Source organism: Callithrix jacchus, chromosome X, assembly GCF_049354715.1.
Source record: "Callithrix jacchus isolate 240 chromosome X, calJac240_pri, whole genome shotgun sequence".
Classification (NCBI taxonomy): Eukaryota; Metazoa; Chordata; class Mammalia; order Primates; family Cebidae; genus Callithrix; species Callithrix jacchus.
In genome coordinates, this window is record NC_133524.1 from 50,749,513 (window position 1) to 50,775,230 (window position 25,718).

The following is a 25,718-nucleotide window of genomic DNA, read 5'->3' on the forward strand; positions in this document are numbered from 1 at the left end:
CATGGGAAATGTGTGTCTAAGGCAGTAGAGTATGGTACAAAAATCAAGTTGTAGTCTAGAAAGAAGCTACATTTTTTGGCTATAACATGCCCGATTGGGAAGGTCTCTGAAGGCTCATTTTGCGATTTCAATATTATAAGCCTACAGAAAAAGCCAATTACGAGTAGTATTCCTTACATGCATGACAAGACCTTCTAAAAGTATGACAAACAGACATATACAGGCAGCAAAACTGAGACTGAAAGATTCTTTTGAATACCAAGGACTGAATATAGATGCTCCTTCGTGTAGAAACTGGCCCTGTATAAAATGCATAGGGGAATTAGCTCCCTTCTCAGACCAGGACATCTCTGAAAGTCAGTCAAGATCTGATGCTCTCATGTCAAAGAAAGGTGGTACATAGAAATGGGCAATCCAGAGGGGAAACAAAAGCATTGCAGCCCTCTGACAGCACCCACAAAGAATCCAAACAGCCTGAGAAAAGGGTGAGTTGCAAAGTAGAGAGAAAATGAGAAATTATCAGCATCCTATGCTACCTCCTCTGACCGTTTCTTTTTCCTTCCACCATTCACTTGTTCTCCCCAACTTCTCTCACATCCTCTGGGTTCCAAAAAATAAATAAATAAATAAACAGTTTTCCCATCTCTGTTCCTTCACTCACACTATTTTACTTGCCTAGAATTTCCTTCTCATCACTCCTCTCAGCACTTTCGCCCAAATAAGAAAAATTCTGGAATATCATTTTACTCATTGCTGAATCCAAGTCTACCCCATCTTGCAGGCCCCAATCAATTCTTATCTCCATTGAATTTGAGTTTCTCTTGTGGCCATATTCATTTTCTATTTGAGATTACAGTTATTTGTATACTTGTTCTTATTTCCTTTACTTGACTATAATTTCCTTCAGGCAAATTACAGTTATTGGCACAGTGCTCAACACAGAGTAGGTGTTAAATGAATGATTTTAGATTCTCATTGCTTGAGGTAAGCAGGCCACCATCATCTCTCACCTTGATTTCTGCAGCAGCCCAAGTAATCTCTCTGCATTCTGTATTGTTCCCTTCCAATCTATCCTTTGCACTGTCACAATATATATCTTAAAAACAGTACTTTCATTATGTTACTCTCCTACTCAAGAACTTTAATTAATGTCTGCTGTACATAATAAGGTCCAAATCCCTCTGCCTTTCTCTCAAAACTCTTTGATATCAGCTAATAGGGTTCCTGCTGCTTCCAAGTCTTTGTGTATGTTGCTTGCCCCCTTGTAGTGGAATGCTTTCTCCTCTCCACAGTTCTAAATTCAATTGATCTCACCTCCATCAGGAAGCCTTCCCTAACTTGAATTTGGAGCTAGATTGTCAGTAGGACTATTCCAAGGGTCTCTCTTTTTTTGTGAGAACTGAGGTGCAACAGCTAAGCTCCAATTTTCCTTTGGCAGTTCAAGTTTTATCTAAAATAGCTTTCTACTAATTACAGAAAAAGACTTCCTCTATCCTTTGTCGGTCCTCTTTTATAATTCTACAACAGTATTCTCTGTACTACATATTCTGTAACAAAATCATATCTTTCCTCATATTGTTATTTATCTGTCTCCAATGTACATGTTTTATCTTTCAAATGAGATTGCAGAATTTGCATCTACTCTGTTCTTTCCACAAACTGGGGACCTACTAGGTCTTCAGTTCACACTTTCAAACAAGTATTGATTTATTCCCTGATTATTCTGTCTGGCCTTCCCTTTGTTTCCTCCACTGTCTGCAGCCATTTTAAGGAGCTTATTATTCAGTTGATACCTAAAAGACGTTGTTGACTTAGTAAGACCAGTTTTCTTTAAGAAAATCCTCATTTTCCCTCAACATTTTCAGAGCAAATCTTATAAAGTTCTTGGTATATTTTAGCTTGCTGTCTTTGGAGATCTTTTAATATCTGTATCTATCTATATATGACTGCTTTGTTGTTCATGTTAATTCAGCAGTCATTAAGTACCTACTATATATGAAGAACATTAAAATAGAATATATACAGAACAATATAGTCTCATTATTTTAATAAAAGAGAAGTATTTCATGCTCCTCCTATTAATAATTGGATAAATCTTTACCTTCATTACTAGTTTCCCTAAACACAGTATATTCCAAGGCTTATAAATAAGCAGTTGGGTAATGAGAGAAAAGGCACTTGCATTCTATCCAATGACAACACCTTAACAATATTCCCTTTCCCTTCAAAGCCATTTGGAGGATTTTCATCAACAAAGAGAAAATAGCCAAAGGAAAAAAATAGAAAAGTTATTGAAAAAATTACTCAGGATCAACCCTTTAAAGGAAAATGTTCCTTAAAAAATTACACATTCTTTTCTTTCCTCATTTGCTTCCAATACTTCAAACTCTAATTCAGTATTTTTTTCTGTCCATTTTCCCAAACATTATTTGCCCACATTTGTCTACACTCCCTTACAATATACCAATTTTGTGAAAATAAGGCACTAGACTGCCATCTGCTAGAAAATTGTCACAGTGAATATATACATCTATGGTTTCTACATGTGAAAGGTGTCCCTTAGACAGGACACCCTCATATAGTGTGCAACCTATACAACTTTTTGTGGTAATCTTGCCCTGCAGCTATTCTAGAAAGGGCAGAAGTTTTCCATCTCATTTAAAAGGAAAAGTTGTTCCTTCTGATTGGAAACAAGGTGGCTGTTAGGGTTTCCTGCTCTCTGATTGGAGACTTCATATTCTCTTTCCTGACCAGACTATTTCAAGCTTAGGGTGCTAATCTGATCAGAGGTGTTAGTGAAACAAGTTAAGGCTTTTTCTGTAATTAGTAGAAAGCTATTTTAGATAAAACTTGGACTGCCAAAGGAACATCAGAGCTTAGCTGTTGCTTCTCAGTCCTCACAAAAAAGAGAGAGCCTTGGAATAGTCCTACTAACACCTAGCTCCAAATTCAAGTGCTAGGTAGAGGAGAAATTTGACACCAAGGTAATGAGTCAAGAGCTTTTCAATTAAAGTGAAACGCCTACCAGAAATAGATTAAATTCTGATTAATGTTAAGATTAGTGAAAAGGTTACTAAATGGTAGTTAGTTATTTGTTTAAACTTGCTCTCTATATAGTATACTTAAATGCAATATTCTTTAGTGTTATTATGCTGGAATATTTTAATAAATGTGCATTTTAGATTTTTTAAGACCTGGGTAGATAACTCATCATTCTGATTTTTATTAAAATTAACTATGTTCATGACTGAAGACTAGTAATTCAAGACCACACAATCAATATGGGCCTTCTTCTAGTACATATGGTGCCTCTGTGTGAGTTAGAAAAATCTACAATCCTCTGGGAAGATATGAGGCAATCCTGCCTACTATTGCCTACTGGTAATGCACCTGAATTGCTAAGTCCATTTTTTGAGAGGGGAATATAGTAAAACTTATCTATACACCTAAACATAGAAAGTGATGATAGCAAATATCATGGCATGCATACAAGTGATACTAAAATAAGCTACCACCTGCATATTTCTCATTTTTAAACATGTGTTTAAAAATCTAATTTCTCATTCAGCCTTTGTGATTTTCTTCTAAGGTAGTTCTGCCACCATATATCGAGTGGCAGGCCAGGCAATGTGCTAGGCCTTAAGGGCTTTGCTCTTGCAGCCTAATGGGATACACAAGCTAATGATCCCAGTATGTGGCAAATGAGAAGCAAAGGTTTGCACAGGGTGCTATGGGAACCCCAGGGGAAGGGTGTCTAGCCCAGATGGGATACCAGGGAAGGCCTGCTGGATGAGACTGCTGATCTGAGTCAATGGCACATCACTGGCTTCATTTAAGAGACATAAAAGGTAAGCCACAGAAAGATTAAGCAATTTACCCCATATTGCACCACCATCTAAACTGGACTCGACCAAAGAGAAGTGACTCCAGATCTAAGAAAGAGTTCAAACTCTTCAACCTCTTGCTACAAGTTACCAAGGAGCAAATATTTTTGTGAGAAAATTGCATACTGATATGCCTCACAAACACATACATTAGCATATTAAAATACAGGCACATCAAAATAACCTAGTCCTGCAGCCTTTTAGGACAGCTCATTAACACCTATACCATAATCCTGGCAACCTTTAGTTCTTCATTTTGTGGTTGCTGCGGCTTGCCATAGGAAGATGTATAGTATCAGCTCAAACTTCCTTGGATACCAACTTTAAGAGGCCCGAGTCATTCAAATCATTCCTCAAAGCCTTTAGACCACCAAAGGCAGCAAACAAAAGTACTACTAATTAAATATGAAATTAGGGTTTATTATAACTAGCGTATATTTGTTCTAGGTCTGATTCACCCGTGCTTTGAACTGGCTTTGTCTTGTTTTTATTTGTGCTTAATTGTACTGTTTTGTGTGCATTTAATTTTGTAAGATACTTCATATCTTTTCTGGATTCAGGCAGAGTGTAAATTCTAAGTAAATAATAAACAATGGATTAAGGTTATGTAGAACTGGCTCTTTTATGTGCTTCATGTACAGTTTATAGTACACTGAGGCCCCTTATAAATTCAGTGTGGATGGTACATTTATGCCTCTTTTATAGGACTTGGAACAATTTTGTGCTTTAAATGATTACAGAGACTTACAGTTATATACTAGCTCTTACCACATATTTTTAGTTATATCTACAGTTTATTTGGTGTGGTGTCCTTGGTCAGGAACACAAACCCTAGTAATAATAATCTCCTATAAGCAAAGACAGTGTGCATTATGACAACCCACTTTATGAGATAGTTGTAACACATTCTAGGTTAGGAGGAGGGAAGAAAGAAACTTGAAAGAATGGCCATGTTTCCAAGAAAGTATATTCTACTTTCTGGAGTACTACAGACCAAATTTTAAACCCCGACTTGTTTCTTTTTTTGTCCCATGTGCTCCTGCATCACCAGCCTCCTTGCCAAGGAGCTAGAAATAAACATGGAATGCAAACTCACTCTCCTATTAGCCTAAAATGATCAATTGGGAAGCTAAGTTATTTACAAACCCATTTTGGCATAGAAGAGGACTAATAAAACACTACATGTTTTATGTTAAATGTCTTACTTTTGTTTATTATTTCATTGAAGAAAACATGAGATTCTATGGCAAAAAAAGGTTTTAAAATCACTGGACTACCTGATCCCCAAAGGCTCTCTCCAGGACATTCCATGGATCTATAATATTGAAGACAAAAGGTTTAGCTGGATTTTCATCATGGTTTCTTACTTCCACTATAGAAAACACTGAAATTAAATGGGAACAATGTCATAGAGAAAGCAGATGAGACTTTTGTAAAAGTGTAATGTGAGTCAAAGAGGGCCTAAAACAGTAGAAAAAGGACACTAGATAATATATTTATTTTCTCCCATTTTAGCTTTCGTAGTTTATATTGGAATTTGGCATACAAAGAAATTGAAATCTGGAGAGTTTTTAATTATATGCCCCATCAGCCAGCCCTCCACTTCAGCCATATTATACTAATCAGCAGCTCTTCAATGGTTGCACATTAATCAGGTGATATACAAAATTTTGTCAATTGCCTTTATTCATTTATTTATTTATTTTTCTGAGTCTGCTTGCTAGGGAATCTGTTGCCTTTAAAATTTCAAAACGGCTTGCCTCATCTACTTTATTTTTTACAGTATTTCAATCAGTACCCTATGATTCCCTGGCCCTGGCTCACCTGCCCAATTCAAGTACAACCTTGCTTCTACTGATACTTTTCACGCTGACTGCTTAATTTAATACCAGTTTTCTCTCTAGATTTGAAGGGGATATATCGTTCCTACTTTCCTCAAACAACTTCTTCATTTTTTTCCCCTAAACTTCTTACATCAAAGTGAATTTGCTATCAGGCAATCTCTCATATCTGTGCCTAGTCCATCTCTGAAAACTTGTTGGATGATGAATTTTGAATTGTAGAAATCTTTGTTCCATTATTTAGGTTGGAAATGCAATCTCACCACATCTAAAAGTCCCAATATTTCTTAAAATATTATAAAAACACTGTTAAATGCCCATGTAACAATACTCCAAATGTGTATCATATTATAAAGCATTTAAAACACCAAGTACCGAATTACTGAACACTTAACAGACTAGCAGATACTTTGTGGGTAGTTCACGATAATACCCTGCTATACTGGATACAAAGTACCTCCGACACAAAAAGCAACCTTTCAAGCTGGTTAGAAATGTCTACCTTTGTGTTCCATCATTAGAAAAAAAGACAGAGGAATTCAAAAAGTTCAGTGCCATTAAGGAATTGTGGAAAGGCAAAGAAAGGCTTTTTCAGGAATTTCTAGAAAGAGGACTCACAGTGCAAAGCAATGTAAGAAAACCATGAAGAGAACCACTAATGGGTGCTTTGATTCCCTGTGAAACCAAAGTGAAGCTCTCACACCAAACAAAGCAAAACAAAACAAAGCCTCAAAAACTGGTCACCAAGTTAAGTAAAGGATTAAAGCAGAGGAGACCATAACAATGTCAAAATTATCATTTTAATTAATCTTAACAGTCAAACACAGTAAGTGGTTTGCACTAGAGGTGAGGTAGAGAAGAAAAGGACAGCAATATCCAAATTCTGGGTAAAAGACAAGTTGTTTTACTCAAGCTCCGCAGGAGGGAAATTGTCACAGTAAGCATTAATTGAGGTTAGTGAGAAGGGTACCAACTTGTTAATTTTCTGAAATCAAGAATCTTGTTCTGCAGCTTCATTGTCCTCTTCACTGTTTACACTTAGCTGTTTTAATAAAGGTACATATTTTTTTATACTGCAAGAGGCATGCACAGTGATGTGAATAAACCATGAAATAATACATTAAAGATACATAATAAATGAAAGTGACACTTATCAAGGGAAAATTTAAAAATCAAGTTTATTATAAAATGGAACTGAGAAACTACTCTTAGAGTTGTGGTTCAGAGGATAACACCATGACACTGGAGCTGACATCAGGACAGGGAGGACTCAACTGACAGCCCAGAGTTAATGAAAATTTCCTGGTTTTCAAGTCTCTTTACTGACAGCCAAGGAGCTTAACAATTTTTACTCAGCAGGTACCTTTCATTTCCTGTGTCAAGCTGCAAAATCCCAGAGGAGAACAGGTAGAGACATTTGCTGCAGGAGAAGGCAAATGAATGAACAGCCAGGATTGAGTCCTGCAAGCTGTACTTTCATTCCCCTCTATTCCTGGAGGCAGGGAAAAGACTCAGTCCTCAGACCCACTGCCTCTTGTTTCAGAAGAACACTGCAAAGCTCTGGTTGCGTGGGTGGGTGGGGAGCATTAAGCTTATCTCTCAGTATCCTACAGGTGTTTGAAGGAAACAAGGGGTAAGAATCCCTGTCCGTGGGGGCCAATATCTCTTTTACAGTCTCTTTAAAGTAAGACGCTTAAACAGTAAATGCCTATAATGCTTTGGAAGATGAAAATCTGAAAATCTCTCTAAGTGCTACCGACCACGCTGAAGATTCTGATCTTAATAATGCATTGCACTTCCTTTTTAAATAACTGATTCAACCTTGGATGGGTTGTATACAGCTTATTAACTCTTTCAATTTTCGACCACATTTGGTTAATGAAGGCTGGATGAATTGAATATTCTATTTCCTTATAATTGTTGATAATGTTTTCACATATTCTTATTTCCCTTCCAGGTATGATATACCCAGTTTAGCATAATGCTATAACTTCATGTTAAAGAGACAAAGTCATCAGTAATTTTTTTTGACATATAGTGAAAAGTTACTCAGAAATTTAGATTTTTCCTTTTGGGAATTTGACAATGGGAAGAGAAGGTTGGTTTTGTTGTGGATCTTCTTCTCCAAGGTGAAGTCACAAAAGCTAGCTGGACAAATAAAATCTAAGTGTCCAAAGAAGTGCAATAAGTTGAGATAGTTGACTATTAATAGTGAATACCTTGGCAAAGTATCTGGTAAAACAAATAACCACCATCTGTATATTTGTTTTTGTAATTGAGTCTCATTTACCAGTTTTGCTAAAACAAAGTCTCATCCACGTGATTTCATTCACTGTAGAATCCTCAGTGGTTAGCATAATGCTAAGCACATAGCACATAGAGAGCAGGTATCAGTTTAGTTTTTAAAGAAATAAATGAATTTTAAAATTTGGAAAACATTAATTGAGTCTTACTCTCTATTTAGAAATATGATTTGGAAATTTTATGGATTTGTGAAAATCAAGCCAAAAGGGCTTGATCACCCTGCAGGAACAGACATCAAAGCCAGCACATAATGAAACATAATGGAGGATGGTTCACCTCCATTATTGAGTTGGCTAAGGATCCTTCCCTCTTAGGTAGGGGTGTCTGTCTAATTGGTAGTTAATAGCAAGAATGTCACTGTTTTCGAGTTTATCATCAACTCTTAATTCTGTGTATTAGATGGGAACAATGACTCAGCTAATTCCCAAATCATTTCTTTGGTTTGGAAAAGAGGTATGATTTTTCCCCAGCAGGTTTGCATCCTAATTCTTTTCCTTTTGGACAGTGTCTTTCTAGGGAGTGTCATCCACCTGGCTGATGGGGAAGGTAACCAGAAATAGGTTGGGGCAGAGGGAAGCCAACGTGGGATTAAAATGTATCATCTTTCAGCCTTAGTACTGAATTTAAGGTTCACTGGTGCCATTTGAGAGGGATAGTACCTTTTCTTTGTACAACACCAGAGTCTGTGGAGCCAGTGGGAGAAGTAAGTCCTTTTTTTGTTTTGTTTAAAGAGGATTTTTTTCTCTCTTTGCTTTTTCTTTAAAAAAAAAAATCTCAGGGAGGAAGTTCAATGGTGTTGGAGGGATTATGACCAACTTACCTTAGGTTAGGAGGATTTCTTCCCTTTTCCTTAAATATTTGTTTTTCTTCTCTTGGATGTGGAGAGGAATAAAGTCCTTTGATTTTAGTAAAGTTGAAGGTATCTCCTTTTACAATGGAAGAATTTTTCTTTAAAAATCTCTAGGGGAAAGGATTCCTTGCTTTGAGTGGTGGTAGGAGAGGGTCTATCTTAAGGTTTGGAGGATGTCCATTAAAAAAATTAGGTTTTGTGGAGAGGACTTACAAGCGCAACTTGTTTTAATGAGGCTGGAGAACCCTCCCTAGTAGGATTTTTCTTTCTTTCCTTTTCTTTAAAAGGAACAATTTACTGGGAAACATTAGATTGGGGCATCTCTCCTGGAAAGAATTTCTTTTTCTTTTCTTGTTTTTCAATTATTTATTTTTTAAATTTATTTTTTAACAGTGAAGGCTGAAAGATAAATAAGGTCCTTGGGATAGGTTGAGATTGGGCAATCCCCCCCCAACATTCTCCCCCTTGAAGAAGCTTAAGAAAGATTTTGTGGGCTTTTCTTCCCTATTGTGGGGGGTGGAGGGGGGTGGTCATCAGGAATAATATGCAATGTCTGCAGTAAGGTGTTGGTGCATTTTCGTGAATCGAATTTCTTCCTTTGATCCTTTAAAAAATAATCCCTTTGTTAATTTTCTTCTTCCTCAATTTCCCAACCCTCCTTCTCTACCTCCTTCACTGTATCCTAACTAGCCCTTTTCCCCTTCCCTTCACATTTCCCCCCCATCCTCCTTCTTCCTCTCTCTCTCTCTCTCTCCCCCTCTTTCTTTTTCAGTCTCTTCCTCTCTTCCCTTCTCTCCCCCTGTCCTTCTCCCTCTCCACCTCTCCCCTTTGTCTGTCTCTCTGGCTCCCTCCCTTCCTCTCTCTCCCTCTTTTTCCCTCTCCCTATCTCTGCCTCTCTCTACCCCCCCTCCTCCTTCCCTTTTCTGCTTTCCTCCTCCCTCCTTTCTCCCCTCCTCCCTCCCTTTCTATGTTTCTCTCTCTCCTCCGTTTCCCTTCTCTTCCTTCTCTCTCCCCTTCTCCTTCTCTTTCTTTCTTTTTTGTTTTCAGCAAAATATTCCAGGACTTTGGTGAGTTTGGGGGAATCTTCATTCCCCTAAGAAAAATATTTCTTTTTTAGAATATATTGTTCATGTTCTTCCCTCCTCCACCCCCCATAATTCTAAATGTATTTGCTTGTTTTGAGAAAAAAGAAGAGGCTTTTCTGAGGCTGAGAATACTTTTGTTTAAGAGAACTTTCTTGGCTTTGTGTCTCTCCCCTACCTATCTTTTTTATTTATTCTCCAATTTAAAAAAAATTCTGTATTAAGAATAAAGCTTTTGGTAAATTATATAAATATATTAAATGATCACATGTACCCTGAAAATATGTACATCTATTATGCATCAGTTAAAAGTTAATTAAAATAAATAAATAAATATAAAAAAAATAAAGTTTTTGAGTGCATTTGAGTCAACTCCCATTAGAAGGATTTTCTTTTGTTTCTTATTTAAAAAAAAATCACATTTGCTTTTGTTGTTTTTTGACAGAAAAATGTACAGGTCTTTGTGACACTGAAGTACTTCCTCTCTTTAAGAGGATTTTGTTTTTGTTTCATTAGTAATATCCACTTCACCAACACATATACCTTTCCATTCTTAATTTTATTTTAAATCTTTAAAAAATTGTATTTTAAGAATAAAGTTTATGATCTTTAGTCATGGAGGAGTAGTATTTCTTTTATTCCCCCCACCCCCAGCCTTTCTGGAAATTAAAAATTCAGGAGATTTGGTATAATCAGGAACTTATCCTTTAATATTTCTTTCTTTTTAAAATTACAATGTGTGTATCTGGAGGGTAGGATTAGTAAATTTCATTAATTTTTATAATTTCGAGAAATCTGCCCTTAAAAAGATTTCCTTTTTTTGTTTTCCTTATTTTTTTTTAATTGAAGGGGTGGCAAATTAAGGTTATTTTCCTTGGTGAGGTTGAAGATCCTTTAAGAGGATCTCCCTTCCTTTTAGTTCCTTTTTTTAAATTTTGTGGGATTTTTTGTTTGTTTGTTTTCGGGAGAATACTAGGTTTCTTATCTTGTGGTTAGAAGGATGATATCTTTCTTTTAACTATTTTTTAAAATTGAGATGTAATTTACATAGCATAAAATTCACCTTTTTAACATATACAATTCTATGGGTTTTAGTGTATACACAAGGTTCTGCACCCATCACCACTCTCCGATTCCAGAACATTTTAATCACCCTCAAAAGAAGTCCTATAGCTATCATCTCCTTTTCCACCTCCCATATTGCTTTCCTTTCCATCTCTAAGGATTTGCCTGTTCTGCACATTTTATGTAATTGGGAAAAATAATGTTAGGAAGTTTTGATGAGGTTGGTAGATAGATCTTTCCTTTATTATTGCCCCCTTGATTTTCTCAAGAGATTGAGCATGAACCATGAAGTCAAATAAAGTGTATAAATTTCATGAATATTTTAAGATTAGAAATACTGTTTAACTTAAGATGATTTCTCTTTTCTCATTTTAAAATGTTTCTTTGGCTTTGATGAGGGTGAGGAGAACTTCCTTTTAGAAGCTCTTTCTTCTTTTTTCTTAAAATAATTTTCAGAGGAGAGAGAAGTTTCATTATTTGGGGTCACTGTTCCTTTATTTTCCTTTTTAAAATTCATAAACTTGTTTTTATTATTTTGAGAATAAGATCTATTTGCTTTAGTGAGGGTGGTGCATCCACCTTTAGAATGGCTGCTTGCTTGCTTTTTTTAACCCTGAAAATTATTTTTTTCCACTGAAAGAATTACAGTGGGTGGGCTTTGGAAAGGTCGGGCACCCTATCCTTAGCAGGATTTCGATTTATTTCCTTTACAAAACACATACACACAAACAAAAAAGGTCTTTGTGAGTAATTGGTTCAGGGTCTCTGCCTCTTCTTGTTTCTTCTCGGGCTCCTCTTCCATGCTGGCCCCTCTGGGAGCATCAGAAGTGGAGCAGCAACCACTGCTTTGGAAAAAAACTCAGAGCTCATGAAATGTCCGCTATAAGACTGTTCTTAGACAAATGAGGATCCTATGTATCACAAAAGGCCATATGTTAGATTTTTTAAAAATCTATAATAGTTAATTCCATCATTACATCCTATAAGCTGTCAAGTTTTATTTTTGCCCTCCCCCACCTGCTGCCTTGTTCAAGGAAATAAAAGGGTTAATAATGCAGAGGAAAGCACTCTGTGAAGTGCCATAGGAGCAGAAGGGATTATATAATCCTTATTATAACGCCCCTGAATTGTTTCCTGGTTTCTATGGTTTTTTTTTTTTTTTTTTTTGCCTTTCCTTGGAGGCACTTTCCCTTTGGGCTGCAGATCTGCAGAAGCCCTAGTCAGAGATTTTAATAAACATTTAATAAATGCATAAGAATCGTACTCTGAGAAACTAAAGGCCACTGACCAATATTTCATTATCTTTTCTAGAACATCCTGTAGTGAGTGCTTAGGAGCTCTTAGAATATACCAAATAAATCAGATGGTATCATCAAAGCTTGGCAAGGAGGGGTGGGGAAATTGAAGACAAAAGAAAGTAATTTCATTCTGACCTTCAACAGGTTAAACATTTGAATCTATAATCCCAAAGCTGTTTACAGTCACTGCAAATACTCTGTTCACTTAGGAAAAAAATTTATTATCCCCTGAAGCTAACAATATCATCATTAGTCTGCTGCTGCCAGGACTACATGGGATAAGGACACTTTCCAAGCCATTAAAAAAATTGTTAGTAATTTGCTTCTTAATTATGGTTCCAATATCCACTCTGAAAATGGAAAGATTGACTGTATTTCCTTAAAGGCTATATATTCCATACTTTAAGTAATCATTTATTTCTCACTCTGAAACCAATGAGATCAATTTTTTATTCATTCACGGCAGCAGCCTCTACATTGCTGGAAATGAATAGGTTTCAAGCTTCAGCAAGTGTTTATTAAGCAAAATCAGGGAGGGCTGCATTGTACTAGGCACTGAGAAAGGCCAACCCTATTTTTGAGAAGCTCAGAAATCGCTAAGATAATAAAATATTCTGGTAGGAATCACCAGATACTATATAAATATATGCCTGCAATTTGGCAAGAAAATGTACAAAAAATCAGTTTTGTGCATAAAATCTGTTCTGATATGGCTTGAGGATAATGGTTATTACTGTGCAGTCATCAGGAGGGATAGACAGACCCCTTTTATCTCCCCCAAAAGCCATGAAAGTGTATTTCTCCCCAGATTTTCATCTATCACTTGTATGGTGTGATTTTAATTTCATAACTGGTCAAAACCCAATGAATAAAAAAATGTTGTCTTTCTTCAAGCATAGTTAATGGGAGAGAAACAACATGGTCTACTTCATATAAGCCCTCCGCCCCTCGCCCAAGAGAGTTATAGTGTTGCTAAAGAATCAATTCACACATCCTTACTTATACTTGCTGCCACCAGGTGGGAGACAATGGCACATTTCCTGGGAATCGAAACATTTTAGAAAAGAAAGAAATAGGCATGTTTGGTTCACAGACTGACGGTGTCATCCTGGTAGCTATTTGGAAAGAAAACATTAGCCCCATTTTCTCAATCTCTACCCTCATGCTTGGCATAGAATTGCAGGTTCTGAAACTTTCCTGAAATCCCAAAAAAGAGCAGACCACAAGGCTGGAAGATGTTAGTTTTTTGCTACAATACCAGTCAACAAAATTATCTGGGAGAGACTTGCAGCCACATTCACTTAGTTTTGCTCATTTCATCCTTTGAATTATCAGGATAGTTTCATGCTTGCTATGTAGGATTTCATTGCATAATGAGACCTATATTTTGTTTTGTTTTCTGAGATTTTGTGTACATATGTACAGTATGTGTGTGTGTGTGTGTGTGTGTGTGTTAGGAGTGTGTGTACATTTGTGTGTGTTGCATAGTTGTTTTCCCCCAAGTTTGCCTCAAGGAGGCAGTGTTTGAGAACAGCATCACCCCAGCTAAGATGACCACCTGTTTGCCTTGAATGTTAGCGGGTGCTATTTGTCTGAGTAGGATGCAGAAGAGAATGATTCTGTCACTGAAGATCAGATATTGACGGTGTTGTAAAAGGGTTTGGCTCCTAACAATTTGAGCACGTACCTAGATCCTTTGCATCCTTCAAAATTCTCCAGAGCCACTGATTAATTATGTGCATGGCTTTCTTAACGGATGTTCATGGTTCTTAACCCCATTCTACAGATAAGTGATTCAACAAATGTCTGGCTCTACTGAGGGCAAAGCCAAATCCCTGGGATCCTGGCAGTGCTGCCAAATGTCTGTGGGTCAGCTAGCCAGCACGTCTGACTGGGCACTATGTAGAAGAAACTAATCTGATTCCCCTTACCTTAATCCTCCTCATCTGTCTGGCAATGACATTTTCCTGTCAAGTTGGTAGGATATACTTTCACACGGGAGCAGGGCGATGCTTTTCACTGTGGGAAGGGTCCTGGTCTCCAGTCAGCCTTCCAGAGGCCAAAGAGGAGATGCATTCACTGGGTGTTACTTCCCTATGTGTCAGTTTCACAGGCATGTTCCCCAAATTTCGCTTAAGATGGCCACAGGTCAGGTGATACCTACTTGTCTCTTTCCCACCAGTTTAACGCAAACTTCCAAAAAGACAAGAGCAATCACCCGGTGAAGGTGAGCTCCTAAATCTAGCCACCCCAACTTTGCCCTTCTTAAGCTCACTGCAGGAAAGGCTATTTCCAGGAAGGGAAGGGATACACCCCCTGGCTAGAGCGAGGGTGTTGGATTTTTAAAAAATTGTCAGTGTCCCACCGTCCTGTTTTATTTATTTTTAACCTCTGCACTTTCTTTTTTCTGTGAAACTTTTCATTTTAGCCTTCTTCTTTTTCAGTCGTTCGTCATTGCAGATATTTTACAAACTCAAGCCTCCCTACTAAGAACTCAGGAAGCACACAGCGCTTCCATTTCCTGATGCCAACCTCTGCCCCTCCCCTTCTGCATTCTACATTCTATAAGTGTGCGGTCCGCAGGAGAAGGGTTCCTGAGCCGTGTCCTTATGGTCTGCCAGGCAGCAGGATGGACCGGCACTGTTGGTGTGTTGTGTTATTCGTTTCTCTCTCTCTCTCTCATTCTCTCTCGCTCTCTCTCTCTCTCTCTCTGTGTGTGTGTGTGTGTGTGTGTAAATGGGTGCCCGCGCGTGTGTTTTCCTGCAGGGGAAGCTAAATTGAGGTGTGTGTGTGTGTACATTATCATGGTTTTCACAGTTTTGTGGAACGAAGTTTAGGAGAAAGAAAGAGTAGGGAGAATGCAGAGAAAGCAGGAAAGACAGGCATACTCTGGCTGAAGAGCCGACAGGGTTTCAGGGTCCAAGGCAAACACGAAAACCTTTTCATCCCTACTCCCCTTGGGCGACAGAGGGAGGATTCTCCACTCATTTTTTTTTTTTTTCCTGGCGAAGTGCAACGATTTAGAAGGCATTGCGGTAGACTGATAGAGATGAAGGTTCCCCTTCACACGTTAGACAATCCCGACTCCTATTTTCGTGTCTCTAAACCAGGACTCATGTACCATTCCAACTGGCCCTGGTGCGGGATGCCAGTTTCCCGTTTGTGACGCTGCGCATCGTTGTATTATCACTGCATTTGCACCTACCTGCTGGGAAATCCTGCAGACAGATGGAATGGTGGCTTCGACACACGCATGCTCTCCCCCTCCTCCCGGCGAACCCTTCCCTTCCCCTGCAGTGCGCGTGGGCGCCGCCCAGCCCCTCGTCCCCTTCAGGAGTACCAGCTCGCTGGAGCCGGCAGAGGCGCCGGGCACCTCCCTGGAGCGCTGTCAGTTGCGCCCAGCTGAGGCACCCCTCCCCAGCGGCAGGGAAGGGGCCAAGCAGGCGGCGGCTCCGCAGCTTGGGCCTCTGCCGCAGTGACCGCGGCTAAGAGGTGTGTCCCACCGCCCCCACTCAATCCGTCCGCTGTGTGCTCGGGACCATCCCCAAACACTTCTCCTGGTCTCCTGCGCTCCCCGAGGGTGTCTTCCTCCTCTCTTTCAAGATATTGGCGCTCACCGCACTGTCGCTTCTCCTCACTGGGAAAACTGCTCCGATTTCCACTCCCTGCTGTCACTCCCGGTTTTTTTTTAGCCCCAAACAGCCCACTCTGGATTCCCACAAGTTGCTTCCCGCCTCCCACCGCTTCCCACTCCCCTGGGTTCCCCCATCCCTGCATCTTTCTCAGCATCTTGGCCAGCCAGTGGCAGACAAGCGGGATGCAAGGGTTACCCGGAGTCCGGCGGGCTCCATAGCTATCTGACTTCACCTTGCTTCTTTTCCCTGCTCCAGGGGGTCTTTTCCTTACCTTTATTCTGGACCACGACATTGGCGTTCTGGGCGATGGCAATGGCGTTGGCGAGGTCTTCAGACCCCTCTCTCGAGTGTCCACTGGACATGGCAATAGACCGGGTGCTGGACTCCGACGGGACTCTGGAGCCGCCTCAGGGCAGAACTCTGGGGCCAGCTCTGTCACAGGTTCTGGGGTCGGCTCTGGAGCTGGCTCTGGGGCAAGTTCTGGAGTCAGCTCTGGGGCCGGCTCTGGGGCAAGTTCTGGGATCAGCTCTGGGGCCGGGTCTGTGGCAGGTTCTGGGGTCAGCTCTGGGACCCAGTCAGGGGCAGGTTTTGGGGTCGGCTCTGAGACCAACTCTGTGGCAGGTTCTGGGGCCGGCTCTGAGACCAACTCTGTGGCAGGTTCTGGGGCCGGCTCTGAGACCAACTCTGTGGCAGGTTCTGGGGCCGGTTCTGTGGCAGGTTCTGGGGCCGGTTCTGTGGCAGGTTCTGGGGCCGGCTCTGTGGCAGGTTCTGTGGCAGGTTCTGGGGCCGGTTCTGGGGCCGGCTCTGTGGCTGGTTCTGGGGCCGGTTCTGTGTGCAGTTCTGTGGCTGGTTCTGAGGTCGCTTCCGGACAAGGTCCTAGAGCAAGCTCTGGACAGGGCTTTGGTACCGGTTCTGGCGAAGGCTCGGAGAGCGGCGGCGGAGCCGGTGGTGGTGGCGGCGGCGGCCAAGGCTGCGGAGGCTCTGGAGACTCAGCGGGCTGCTCTCCAACCTGAGGCGGGGCAGTGTCCTGGGAAGCTGCAGCTCCGCGGTCCATGGCTGCACACCGTCTCAGGTCTGGGCAGCTTGCGTCCCTGAGCCTGGAGGGCTAAAATACCTTCGGGCACCCCTCCCACTCCAGTCGTGCAGCCCCTCGCAGGGTGCCAAACTTTCCCGGAGCCCACTCCATGGCTGGCTCCTCTCTGAGATCTAACTCGGGGCGCTCAGCGTCTCCTAGTGCTGGAACACGCCCCTCAGTGAGCGCACACCTCTTCGTAAGCAGCCACCGGTCCGATAGGCGGGAAGCGGAGGGGCTTGAGAACGCGGACTGGGCAGAGCTCTTTATGACCTCCTAGCGACGCGCAGGAGAGGAGGGGAGAGACAAAAAGGGGAGGGGGAGTGGAGTGGCATGGAGGTTGGGGGGACGGGTTGGAGCCTGGCCACATTTAACTCTTTAGTGACACGAATGAAAAAAAATCCAGAGGAGAAGTTGAGGGTCTTTGCAATCCCCCAACCACTCAGCCAGGAGCTACTGCTCAGAACAGCTTCCATCCTTGTGTCTGCTCTCTCACCTCAGCAGCAGGTGAGCCTAGCCTCGGACCAACCTCTTGCTCCCCATTTCCAAGCCTTGATGGGCAAATGAACCTTTTTATCTAAGCCAGGAAAAGAAATTAAGCGGCAAGGTGTGTGTGTGTGTGTGTGTGTGTGTGTGTGTGTGGTGGCGGGGGTAGGGGAGTTCAGCCTCCTTTGGATTGAAGTAAAATTTGCCCCTCTTCGGTTTTGGCATTTCTGAGCTTTGCCAGATCCAAGCGGTTTCCCATTAGGTACAGAGTTTGAGATGATTCCGGAAAGGAGTGTGATGAGGGAGGCTGGAGCCCCAGCTTTCCGAAGCCTGCAGATGTAGCCCTGAGAGTGCCCCGTACCAGCAGCTGGGCTCCGCGCTCAGGAACCGAGGTCTCCGCAGCCATCTGGGCGTCTGTCTGGCTCGCCTATGCCATAAGGAGACTGCCTTGTGCTTTTAGCTGGATTTCCCAGCCATCAGCAGGACTTTTTAAAATTTTTATTTATTTTTTTATTTATTACTTTTTACCAAACTTGTTAGCGTGCGCGCGCGCGCGCTCGAGTGCTTGTGTGTGTGTGTGTGTGTGTGTGTGTGTGTGTGTGGTGTGTGTGTGTATCTTGGGCTGGGGAAATTCACTGCAACACCCACACCTTTTTCACCTCCTGAAGCACTCTGACATTAGAGATGGGAGATTCTTTTGCGAAGAGAACAACTGATGCCTAGCGCAGCACCTTTCCCACCACACCGGGAGACTTCAGAAGCTCTTTCTGTTACAGTCACAGACACATACATACAAACCATCATCTTAGTCAGACTTAGACTTTAGACACCAATATATTGCCAATTGTAATTAAAATTTGGGAAGACTACCCGTTAAGCCACAGCTGGGTGGTGGGAGCAGAAGGGGGAGAAATACCTGTAAACCTGATTTGAAATATGACAAGTGAATTTATCTCCCACACACATAATGCTGCAGTTGTGGATAGCAGCCCTCCTTCTGCAGCCCCTTTTCTAGCCATTTCCTCCCAGATCATATCTCCCACTATTCCCTCTTCTTTTGCCAAGGGACACTGACCTAGCCAGACTTTTCTAGAATCTGTAGCATCTTTCTGTTACCTATACTATGTCTCAGCAATAAACAATACCACAAGAGCACAGTTTCACCTAACTCACTCCAAAGACCAGAATCTCTGGTGAGATCTGCATTTCCCAGATCCTTGCTGCAGCATCACAGCCTAGGCCCACCTTTCCAGAGATGTGTAACACTACTTGGAAGCTACTAAGCTAGTGCAGAGGCCATCCTTAGCCTCTGGGGATGGGAAGCCCAGGAGAGGTGAGCCCTGTCAATTCCCTCACATGGCAGTCCTCCTTCCAGTAAATTCGCCTTAGAGGCCAACTCTCTTCACCTTCCTTGGGCTTGTTCTCCTTTCTCCTATCCCACACTCAAGTTGCCAAACTGTCTTTAACCATAAGAATTCAGGACTGAAATATACAGGTGCCAGATCTCATTATTGGATCTGGCACATACAAGTGCCAGATCTGACCAACCAGTAAGCCCGGGATTGGAGATCATTTCTTAGGCTCTCACACCTTAGTGAAATCCTTGTCCTTAGAAGGGGTTGTTATCCCACATTTAAATTTCGCTTTTTACTAAACCCGGACATGTAGTTAGAAAGGCTGAAGGCTGAGCAGTCACAGAGTGAGACGGACTCTTGAGTTAGAGAGATAGCGTCTTGGGGTTTGGCATAGACAGTATATTGTCAAGCGAGATACCACCAGGGGACTGCTTGGAGTTACTGCTTTATTTGTTTTTATTGAAATGCTTGTCTATAATTCTACACTCAACTATAATGATGCCAAAATGTATGATGTAGACTCTTGCTACAAGGTCATTTTGAGGTTGAATGCTAAAATAGTTGTTTGTACATGGCCTTTGCTCCACTAGGGTAGGTTACTGGAGATACACTGCCTGAATTACATTATGATTAGTTTTGAAGGGTTTAAAAAATTATTTCTAAGCACATCATTAGCTACCTTATTGCCTTATTATATCATAGTAAGGATTTGTGTGTGTGTGGCAGGGGTTCCTTAGCCCAGCATTGAATACAAACCTTTACATTGGAGGCAGGGTAGAGGAATGACCAGAATGTTGACTGGTGTCTGATTTGTGGAGGCACCTTTGCTATAACTAAGTTACCTTCCTCTTTCCAATAACCTGCTGGTTTCTTTACAGAGTTTTACTTAGTTGCTTCTGTATTTCCCTCACAACCTAACCCAGGGCTTGAGGTCATAGTCAGAATTCAGGAAATGTCTGTTAAGTGGATAATTCATTGTAGGTTACTAGTTACAGTGTCTTTTTTTTTTTTTTTTTTTTTTTTTTTTGAGATGGAGTTTCGCTCTTGTTACCCAGGCTGGAGTACAATGGCGCGATCTCGGCTCACCGCAACCTCCGCCTCCTGGGTTCAGGCAATTCTCCTGCCTCAGCCTCCCGAGTACCTGGGATTACAGGCACGCGCCACCATGCCCAGCTAATTTTTTGTATTTTTGGTAGAGACGGGGTTTCACCATGTTGACCAGGACGGTCTTGATCTCTTGACCTCGTGATCCACCCGCCTCGGCCTCCCAAAGTGCTGGGATTACAGGCTTGAGCCACCGCACCCGGCCGTTACAGTGTCTTTATCTGCATTGCTTTTTAGCAGTATTTCGTATTTCAAATGATTAATGATCTCATAAGAGGCTCTTTTTAAATTAAACAATACTGATTTTTTAAAAGGCCAAGAGGTACATAAGAGTTTCTTTAACCAGACATATCTGGAATGATGACCATATCCACAGAGACTTGGATGAACATGGTTCTGGATGTTTCAGGGCAGAAATGGTCCTTAGCCTGGGACTTTTGGGCATGTTATATAAATTGCCCGATTGGGCTGGATGGAGGATCTATCAGTAGATCAGCATGGTAGGCTCACATCTTTTGAATATACAATGCACTACCTCACCCAACTGCCAACATTTACTCTGACTCCACCCAAAATAAAGTTTATCCAAGCCAGCATGGAGTTCCCTCAATTTCAGCCAGGCTCAGAGTTCTGGAGAGGCAAAGGAGAGAAAAGCTGAGAAACGTGAAAAAATTAAAGCTTCTCCTTTCTTGTTTCCATTTCACTTTCTTTTTTTCCTTATTTATTTATTTTAATTTATTTATCTTACTTTAGGTGCATACTATATCTGGCATTTCTACCCATGTTATCCCTCCTCACCCTCCCCTCCCTCCCCACCCGCTGCTGTCTCTCCCCTACCCCCCCAACTGTCCCCAGTGTGTGATGTTCCTCTCCCTGAGTCCACGTGTTCTCATTGTTAAACACCCACCTATGAGTGAGAACGTGCAGTGTTTGGCTTTCTGTTCTTGTGTCAGTTTGCTGAGAATGATGGCTTAGATTCATCCAAGTCCCTACAAAGGACACGAACTCATCGTTTTTTATGGCTGCATAGTATTTCATAGTATGTACCACATTTTCTTTGTCCAGTCTATCACTGATGAGCACTTGGGTTGGTTCCAGGTCTTTGCTATTGTACACAGGGCTGCAATGAACATACGTATGCATGTGTCTTTATAGTAGAACAATTTATAGTTCTTTGGGTATATGCTCAGCAATGGGATTGCTGGGTCAAATGGACCATTTCATTTTCTTTATTGAATGAGAGAGTGGCACCATACTGCTAGAGGGGAAGCCCTTCCCTCCTTAATCAGTAGCTTTCAATTCCCTAAGTCCTCCCTTTTAGAGCAATCTGGGAAGAAATCAGTGTCTCTCCTGAGTCTTAGCAGCTGCCAGCCTCCCCTATCCCTTCTACCTTGGGATGTGCCAAGCCAAAATAGCAACCTTTGTAACAATCTACTAAATAAAATAAGGAGATGGGTTTAAGAACAGACAGCATTTATGGAGAAAGTAGAGGATTCAGACAATTAATTTAGATGGTATTAAAATGCAAACCTGTTAACCTTTGCTCACTCTAGTCTCCTAGGGTTAATCCATATAGGATTGGAGAGTTAAAAAGTTAATACCTTGCATTTGTATAATGCCTTTTGATTTTTAAAGTACTTTCACATATATTATCTCACTTTAGACTCACAACAAATGTGTGAGGCAAGCAAATTCAGACTTCCATCACATACCCCTGCCCCTTACCCTTTAACAGATGAGAAAACACAAGTCCAGTGAGATTAAGTGCCATGTCTTAGGTCACAGACATAATTAGTGATGGAACAGACATTTAGAACTTGTGTCACTCAATTCCCAGCTGAGGGAGACCAGGGCACAATGCTGAGGGCTGTGAGCTGGGGACTATGAGACAGAGGCTGTGTAAATCCTCTCCATAGCAGAGTGGGATGGCTGCCTTAATGTTCTTTTTTTCTTGAGCCTGTCAAAGGAGCAGCGACTCTTCCATTTTTACCTTGAGGTTTCTTGCCTCTCACTCTCCTTTTGGATGGCAGTTAATGATCTGTAACCAAGCTCACTATAAGAGGTCACTCTTTAGGGGAAATATTTTGAGTATGTATATAATATAATAATCCACCCAGGGTATACTCATTTTATTGGTTCTGTTTTTATGTTTTCTTGAAGTGAAGCACTCCACAGTTAAGATGTATTTACTGCCAGTCTGGGGTGTATACAGCCCTATCTGGTGCCCTGGAAAAGGAGAAAGGGCAGAAATATTAGACGTGATCCTTCCCACAAGAATCGTTAGAACTTGGTGGTCAAGATAGGCCAAACACAGGTGAAAAGCAATCCAAACACAGATGTCAGTTTATGATCATAACACCACACTTTGTACTTTTCTGTGTGGCTGGGGGGTGGATGGGGACAAAGTGTGACAGAGTGGAAACGAAACTGCAAGGGGGGTCAGGAAATCTTGCTTCATATTAAGGTTCTACCACTAAACTCTCAGCATGACCTTATATAGATCATTTAATATCTTTTGGCCTCAAGATTTCTCATATGAAAAATGGAGGTGGGAATAAAGTTGAGCCTGATCATCTAGCTCTAAAATCTGTTTTAGCAGAAAATATCAGCTGTCCTGTGAGTGAATCATGGACAGCTTTTTGTAAGGGCACAGATCTTGAAATGGGTCTTGAATGATGCAGTTAGCATGTGGCAAGGCATTGCAGGCAAGGAGAGAAGCAAAGATAGAAACCTGGTGATGAGAATGAGCCAGGCTGATAGAGATAGAGGTCCATACCAATGATTGACGGGGGATGAGATTAGAGTGAAGCAAGTGGTAGGGAGAAAGGGAGATATAAAAGGTTTTGAACATCAGATTGAAGAGTTGTAAGATTTGATTTTAAAGGTAGTGGGGGCAATGTAGACTGTTTAACTATAGGTGTACATGGTAAAACCAACCAGTGAGAAAAAAATTGTCTTTGACTGTATATCTGGTTCTGGAAGCATCTACAAATCTAGTTTGTTCCCCTTGAGCTGATATCCAGTTAATTTGAGGTAATTTGTAAAATCATGATTCTTCCTTTGTTTTTGCTGCAACCTATAGTTTTGAGTCTGCATTGCCAAGGCTTGTGCCAAGGCTACTGGCCTAACTGGCTTAATCACCTGCCTATAAATTTGGATTTAGTCCATAATGGGTCATTTGGCTTCCATGGACTCAACATGCTAATGGGATTTCTAATTTAAAATTCTAATTGATGATGAATGACCAGGGGATGAGAGAAAGGTCTTTGTAGGCAACCAGGAGTGGGATGGTTGTGGACCTGAAAGCAGATTTGGAGATTGAAAACAGTTTGAAGGAACATAAAAAAAATGAATCTTTGAAGAATCTTTAACTCCCTGTGGCTTAGATATGGGGGAAACCTGATGAGAAACAGCCATCCAGTCCTAATCTGCCAAGGATCTAAACTCAGCTTGGATTAATAAGAGAAAACAGATTGCTCTAATGGCATAGAGAAAAAAAGTGGTGGAAATTGGTGTTGCAGATCACAGATGTGTGTGTGTGAGGAGCTGAGGGAGAGAATATAGAGCTGATAGTGTCTCTTAGGTGATGATGTTTAGAAAGAGTGAAAAAGATTCTTAGAACCCCCCTGCTGTGGTGTCAGTAATGGAAGCAGGCAGACATTTGTAATACTCATTCTTAAAATTTGAATATGTGTACATGTGTGTGTGTTTATCCAAAAAGGAAAAAAGATAATGTTAGTAAAAATTGTCTCTGCACAAAATTACTTTGCTACCTTACCACCTTCTACAGACACTTTCTGACTGACTTAAGAAGGGAAAGTGATGGATACTTTGCTACCTTACCACCTTCTACAGACACTTTCTGACTGACTTAAGAAGGGAAAGTGATGGATATAGGAGAGAGGAACAGATAAGGAAAATTGGTGTTAATAGGCAGAACTACTGTGATGAAAACGGTTGGGGAAGAAGCTGGCTTTCTTTTCCTCCAAAGAATTGCCAGTAGCCTTTCTGGCTGCCCCTTTTTTCTCTCTTGTAGTTCTCCCTTACTGAAAGTTAGCTCAAAATGAATAATTAATCAGTTCTGTCATAAGAAGGAATCTCAGGGGAGAAGTTTTACACAATTGAAGTGACTTACAAAGGCAAAACATCACGTAACTCAGTAGTCTTGATGGAGATTAAAGCATTAAACAGGTCATTTCCAGGACCTCCCTTCTATCACTCACCTTTTGGTTTTAAGTCCCCATGCTCTAGTTGTGATCTTTGGGTGCAGCCATTTCTGGAAGGGCCTATTCCCTTTAACCACACGTTATATGACAGAACAAGGCTCAGTTTCCCCCTTTCTCTCTCTCAACTTCACTGGGCTCTGCAATAACAAGACCCTTTCCCAACTGGGCCTCAGAACCTCAATGTGGCCCGGGGGCAAAACTGCAGCTGCCTGATCCCCAGGGTTTCTAGGGATTTCATAATTCAATCATCAATTCCACAAATAATGATTGAACATCTACTATATGCTTGGCACTCATTTGAATGCTGAGGATTCACCAAAAAACAAGACAGAAGTCATCCGTCCTCAAATAACATTTATTGGCTAAGGGCTGGGGAAATACAGACATTAACAGACAAGCAAATACATATATGAAGACGTTGTTTCAGAAAATGATAAATGCAATCAAGAAAACAAAACAGGATGATGTGATAGAAAGCGCCTGGAGAGCTACTTTGGTCAATTTATTTACTCATTTGCTTAATCTTATAGCACATCCAAAATAGTTTGGAATTACTTCACCTGAATGCTACTACCAGCAATAAACCTACTAAATAAACTGCAAGATTTTTTTCCACTAACTTTTGATTTGAAAAATTTTCAGTTATACAGAAAAGTTGCAAAAATAATACAGTGATCACTTACAATATATTCTTTACCAATTGCTAACACCTCATCACATTTACTTAATATCTATAATTACTTAATATCTATAATTCCATCTATTTATCTGTATATCTATTGCTTTATTTTTGGCTGAGCCACTTGAAAGTTAGTTGCAGACATCATGACACTTCACACATAAGTATTTCAGCATGTATCGCATAAAGAGCAAGGACGTTCTCCTTCATACACAATACAATGATCACACTTATGGAACTTAACAATGATATATGAATATTATCATATTCATATATCATACAATGCTTATTTGAGTTTCTCCAGTTCTCCCAATAATGCTCTGTATAGCTTTTTTTGGGAGAGGTGGGTAAATATAGGGTCAAATCATAGATTGCATTTAGTTTTGTCTCTTTAGTCTCCTTTAATCCAGATTAGTCTGGCTTTCATTTGTCAATGACATTGACACTTTTGAAGAGTACAGACCAGTTGGCTTGTAGACTGGATTTCAGTTTCAATTTGAGTTTGCCTGATTGTCTGAGATTGGATGATCATGGAAAGCTTCTCTGAAGAGGCAACTTTCACTTGAGTTCTGTGAACAGAAGGAGGTAGCTGTGAAAATATCTGGGGAAAGAGATTCCAGGCAGAGGGAATGTATAAACTCCCAGAGATAGGGACAGGCTTGTGTTTGAGGAAGAAAAATCAATCCAGAGTGACTGGAGCCTAGAGATCAAGGGGGAGAGTCGTAGGAGTGAAATAAGATAGGTGTGATTCAGATCATGACGAAGCATATAAGTCATGGGAAAGAGAAGATTTTGTTCTAATTGCAATGGTAAGCCACTAAGGGTTTTACGTAATTT

At 40.9% G+C, this 25,718-nt stretch overlaps 1 protein-coding gene across 1 annotated transcript in view; it reads right to left on the reverse strand.

Moving 5' to 3' along the window:
• Positions 1 to 17,160, reverse strand: part of DGKK (diacylglycerol kinase kappa) — a 95,692-nt gene extending 78,532 nt beyond the window's left edge. Inside the window, exon 1 of the mRNA XM_035288764.3 lies at positions 16,231 to 17,160. Coding sequence (XP_035144655.3) covers positions 16,231 to 17,013 — 783 coding nt within the window. The 5' untranslated portion in view covers positions 17,014 to 17,160. The remainder of the gene's footprint in view (positions 1 to 16,230) is intronic.
• Positions 17,161 to 25,718: the final 8,558 nt, after the last annotated feature.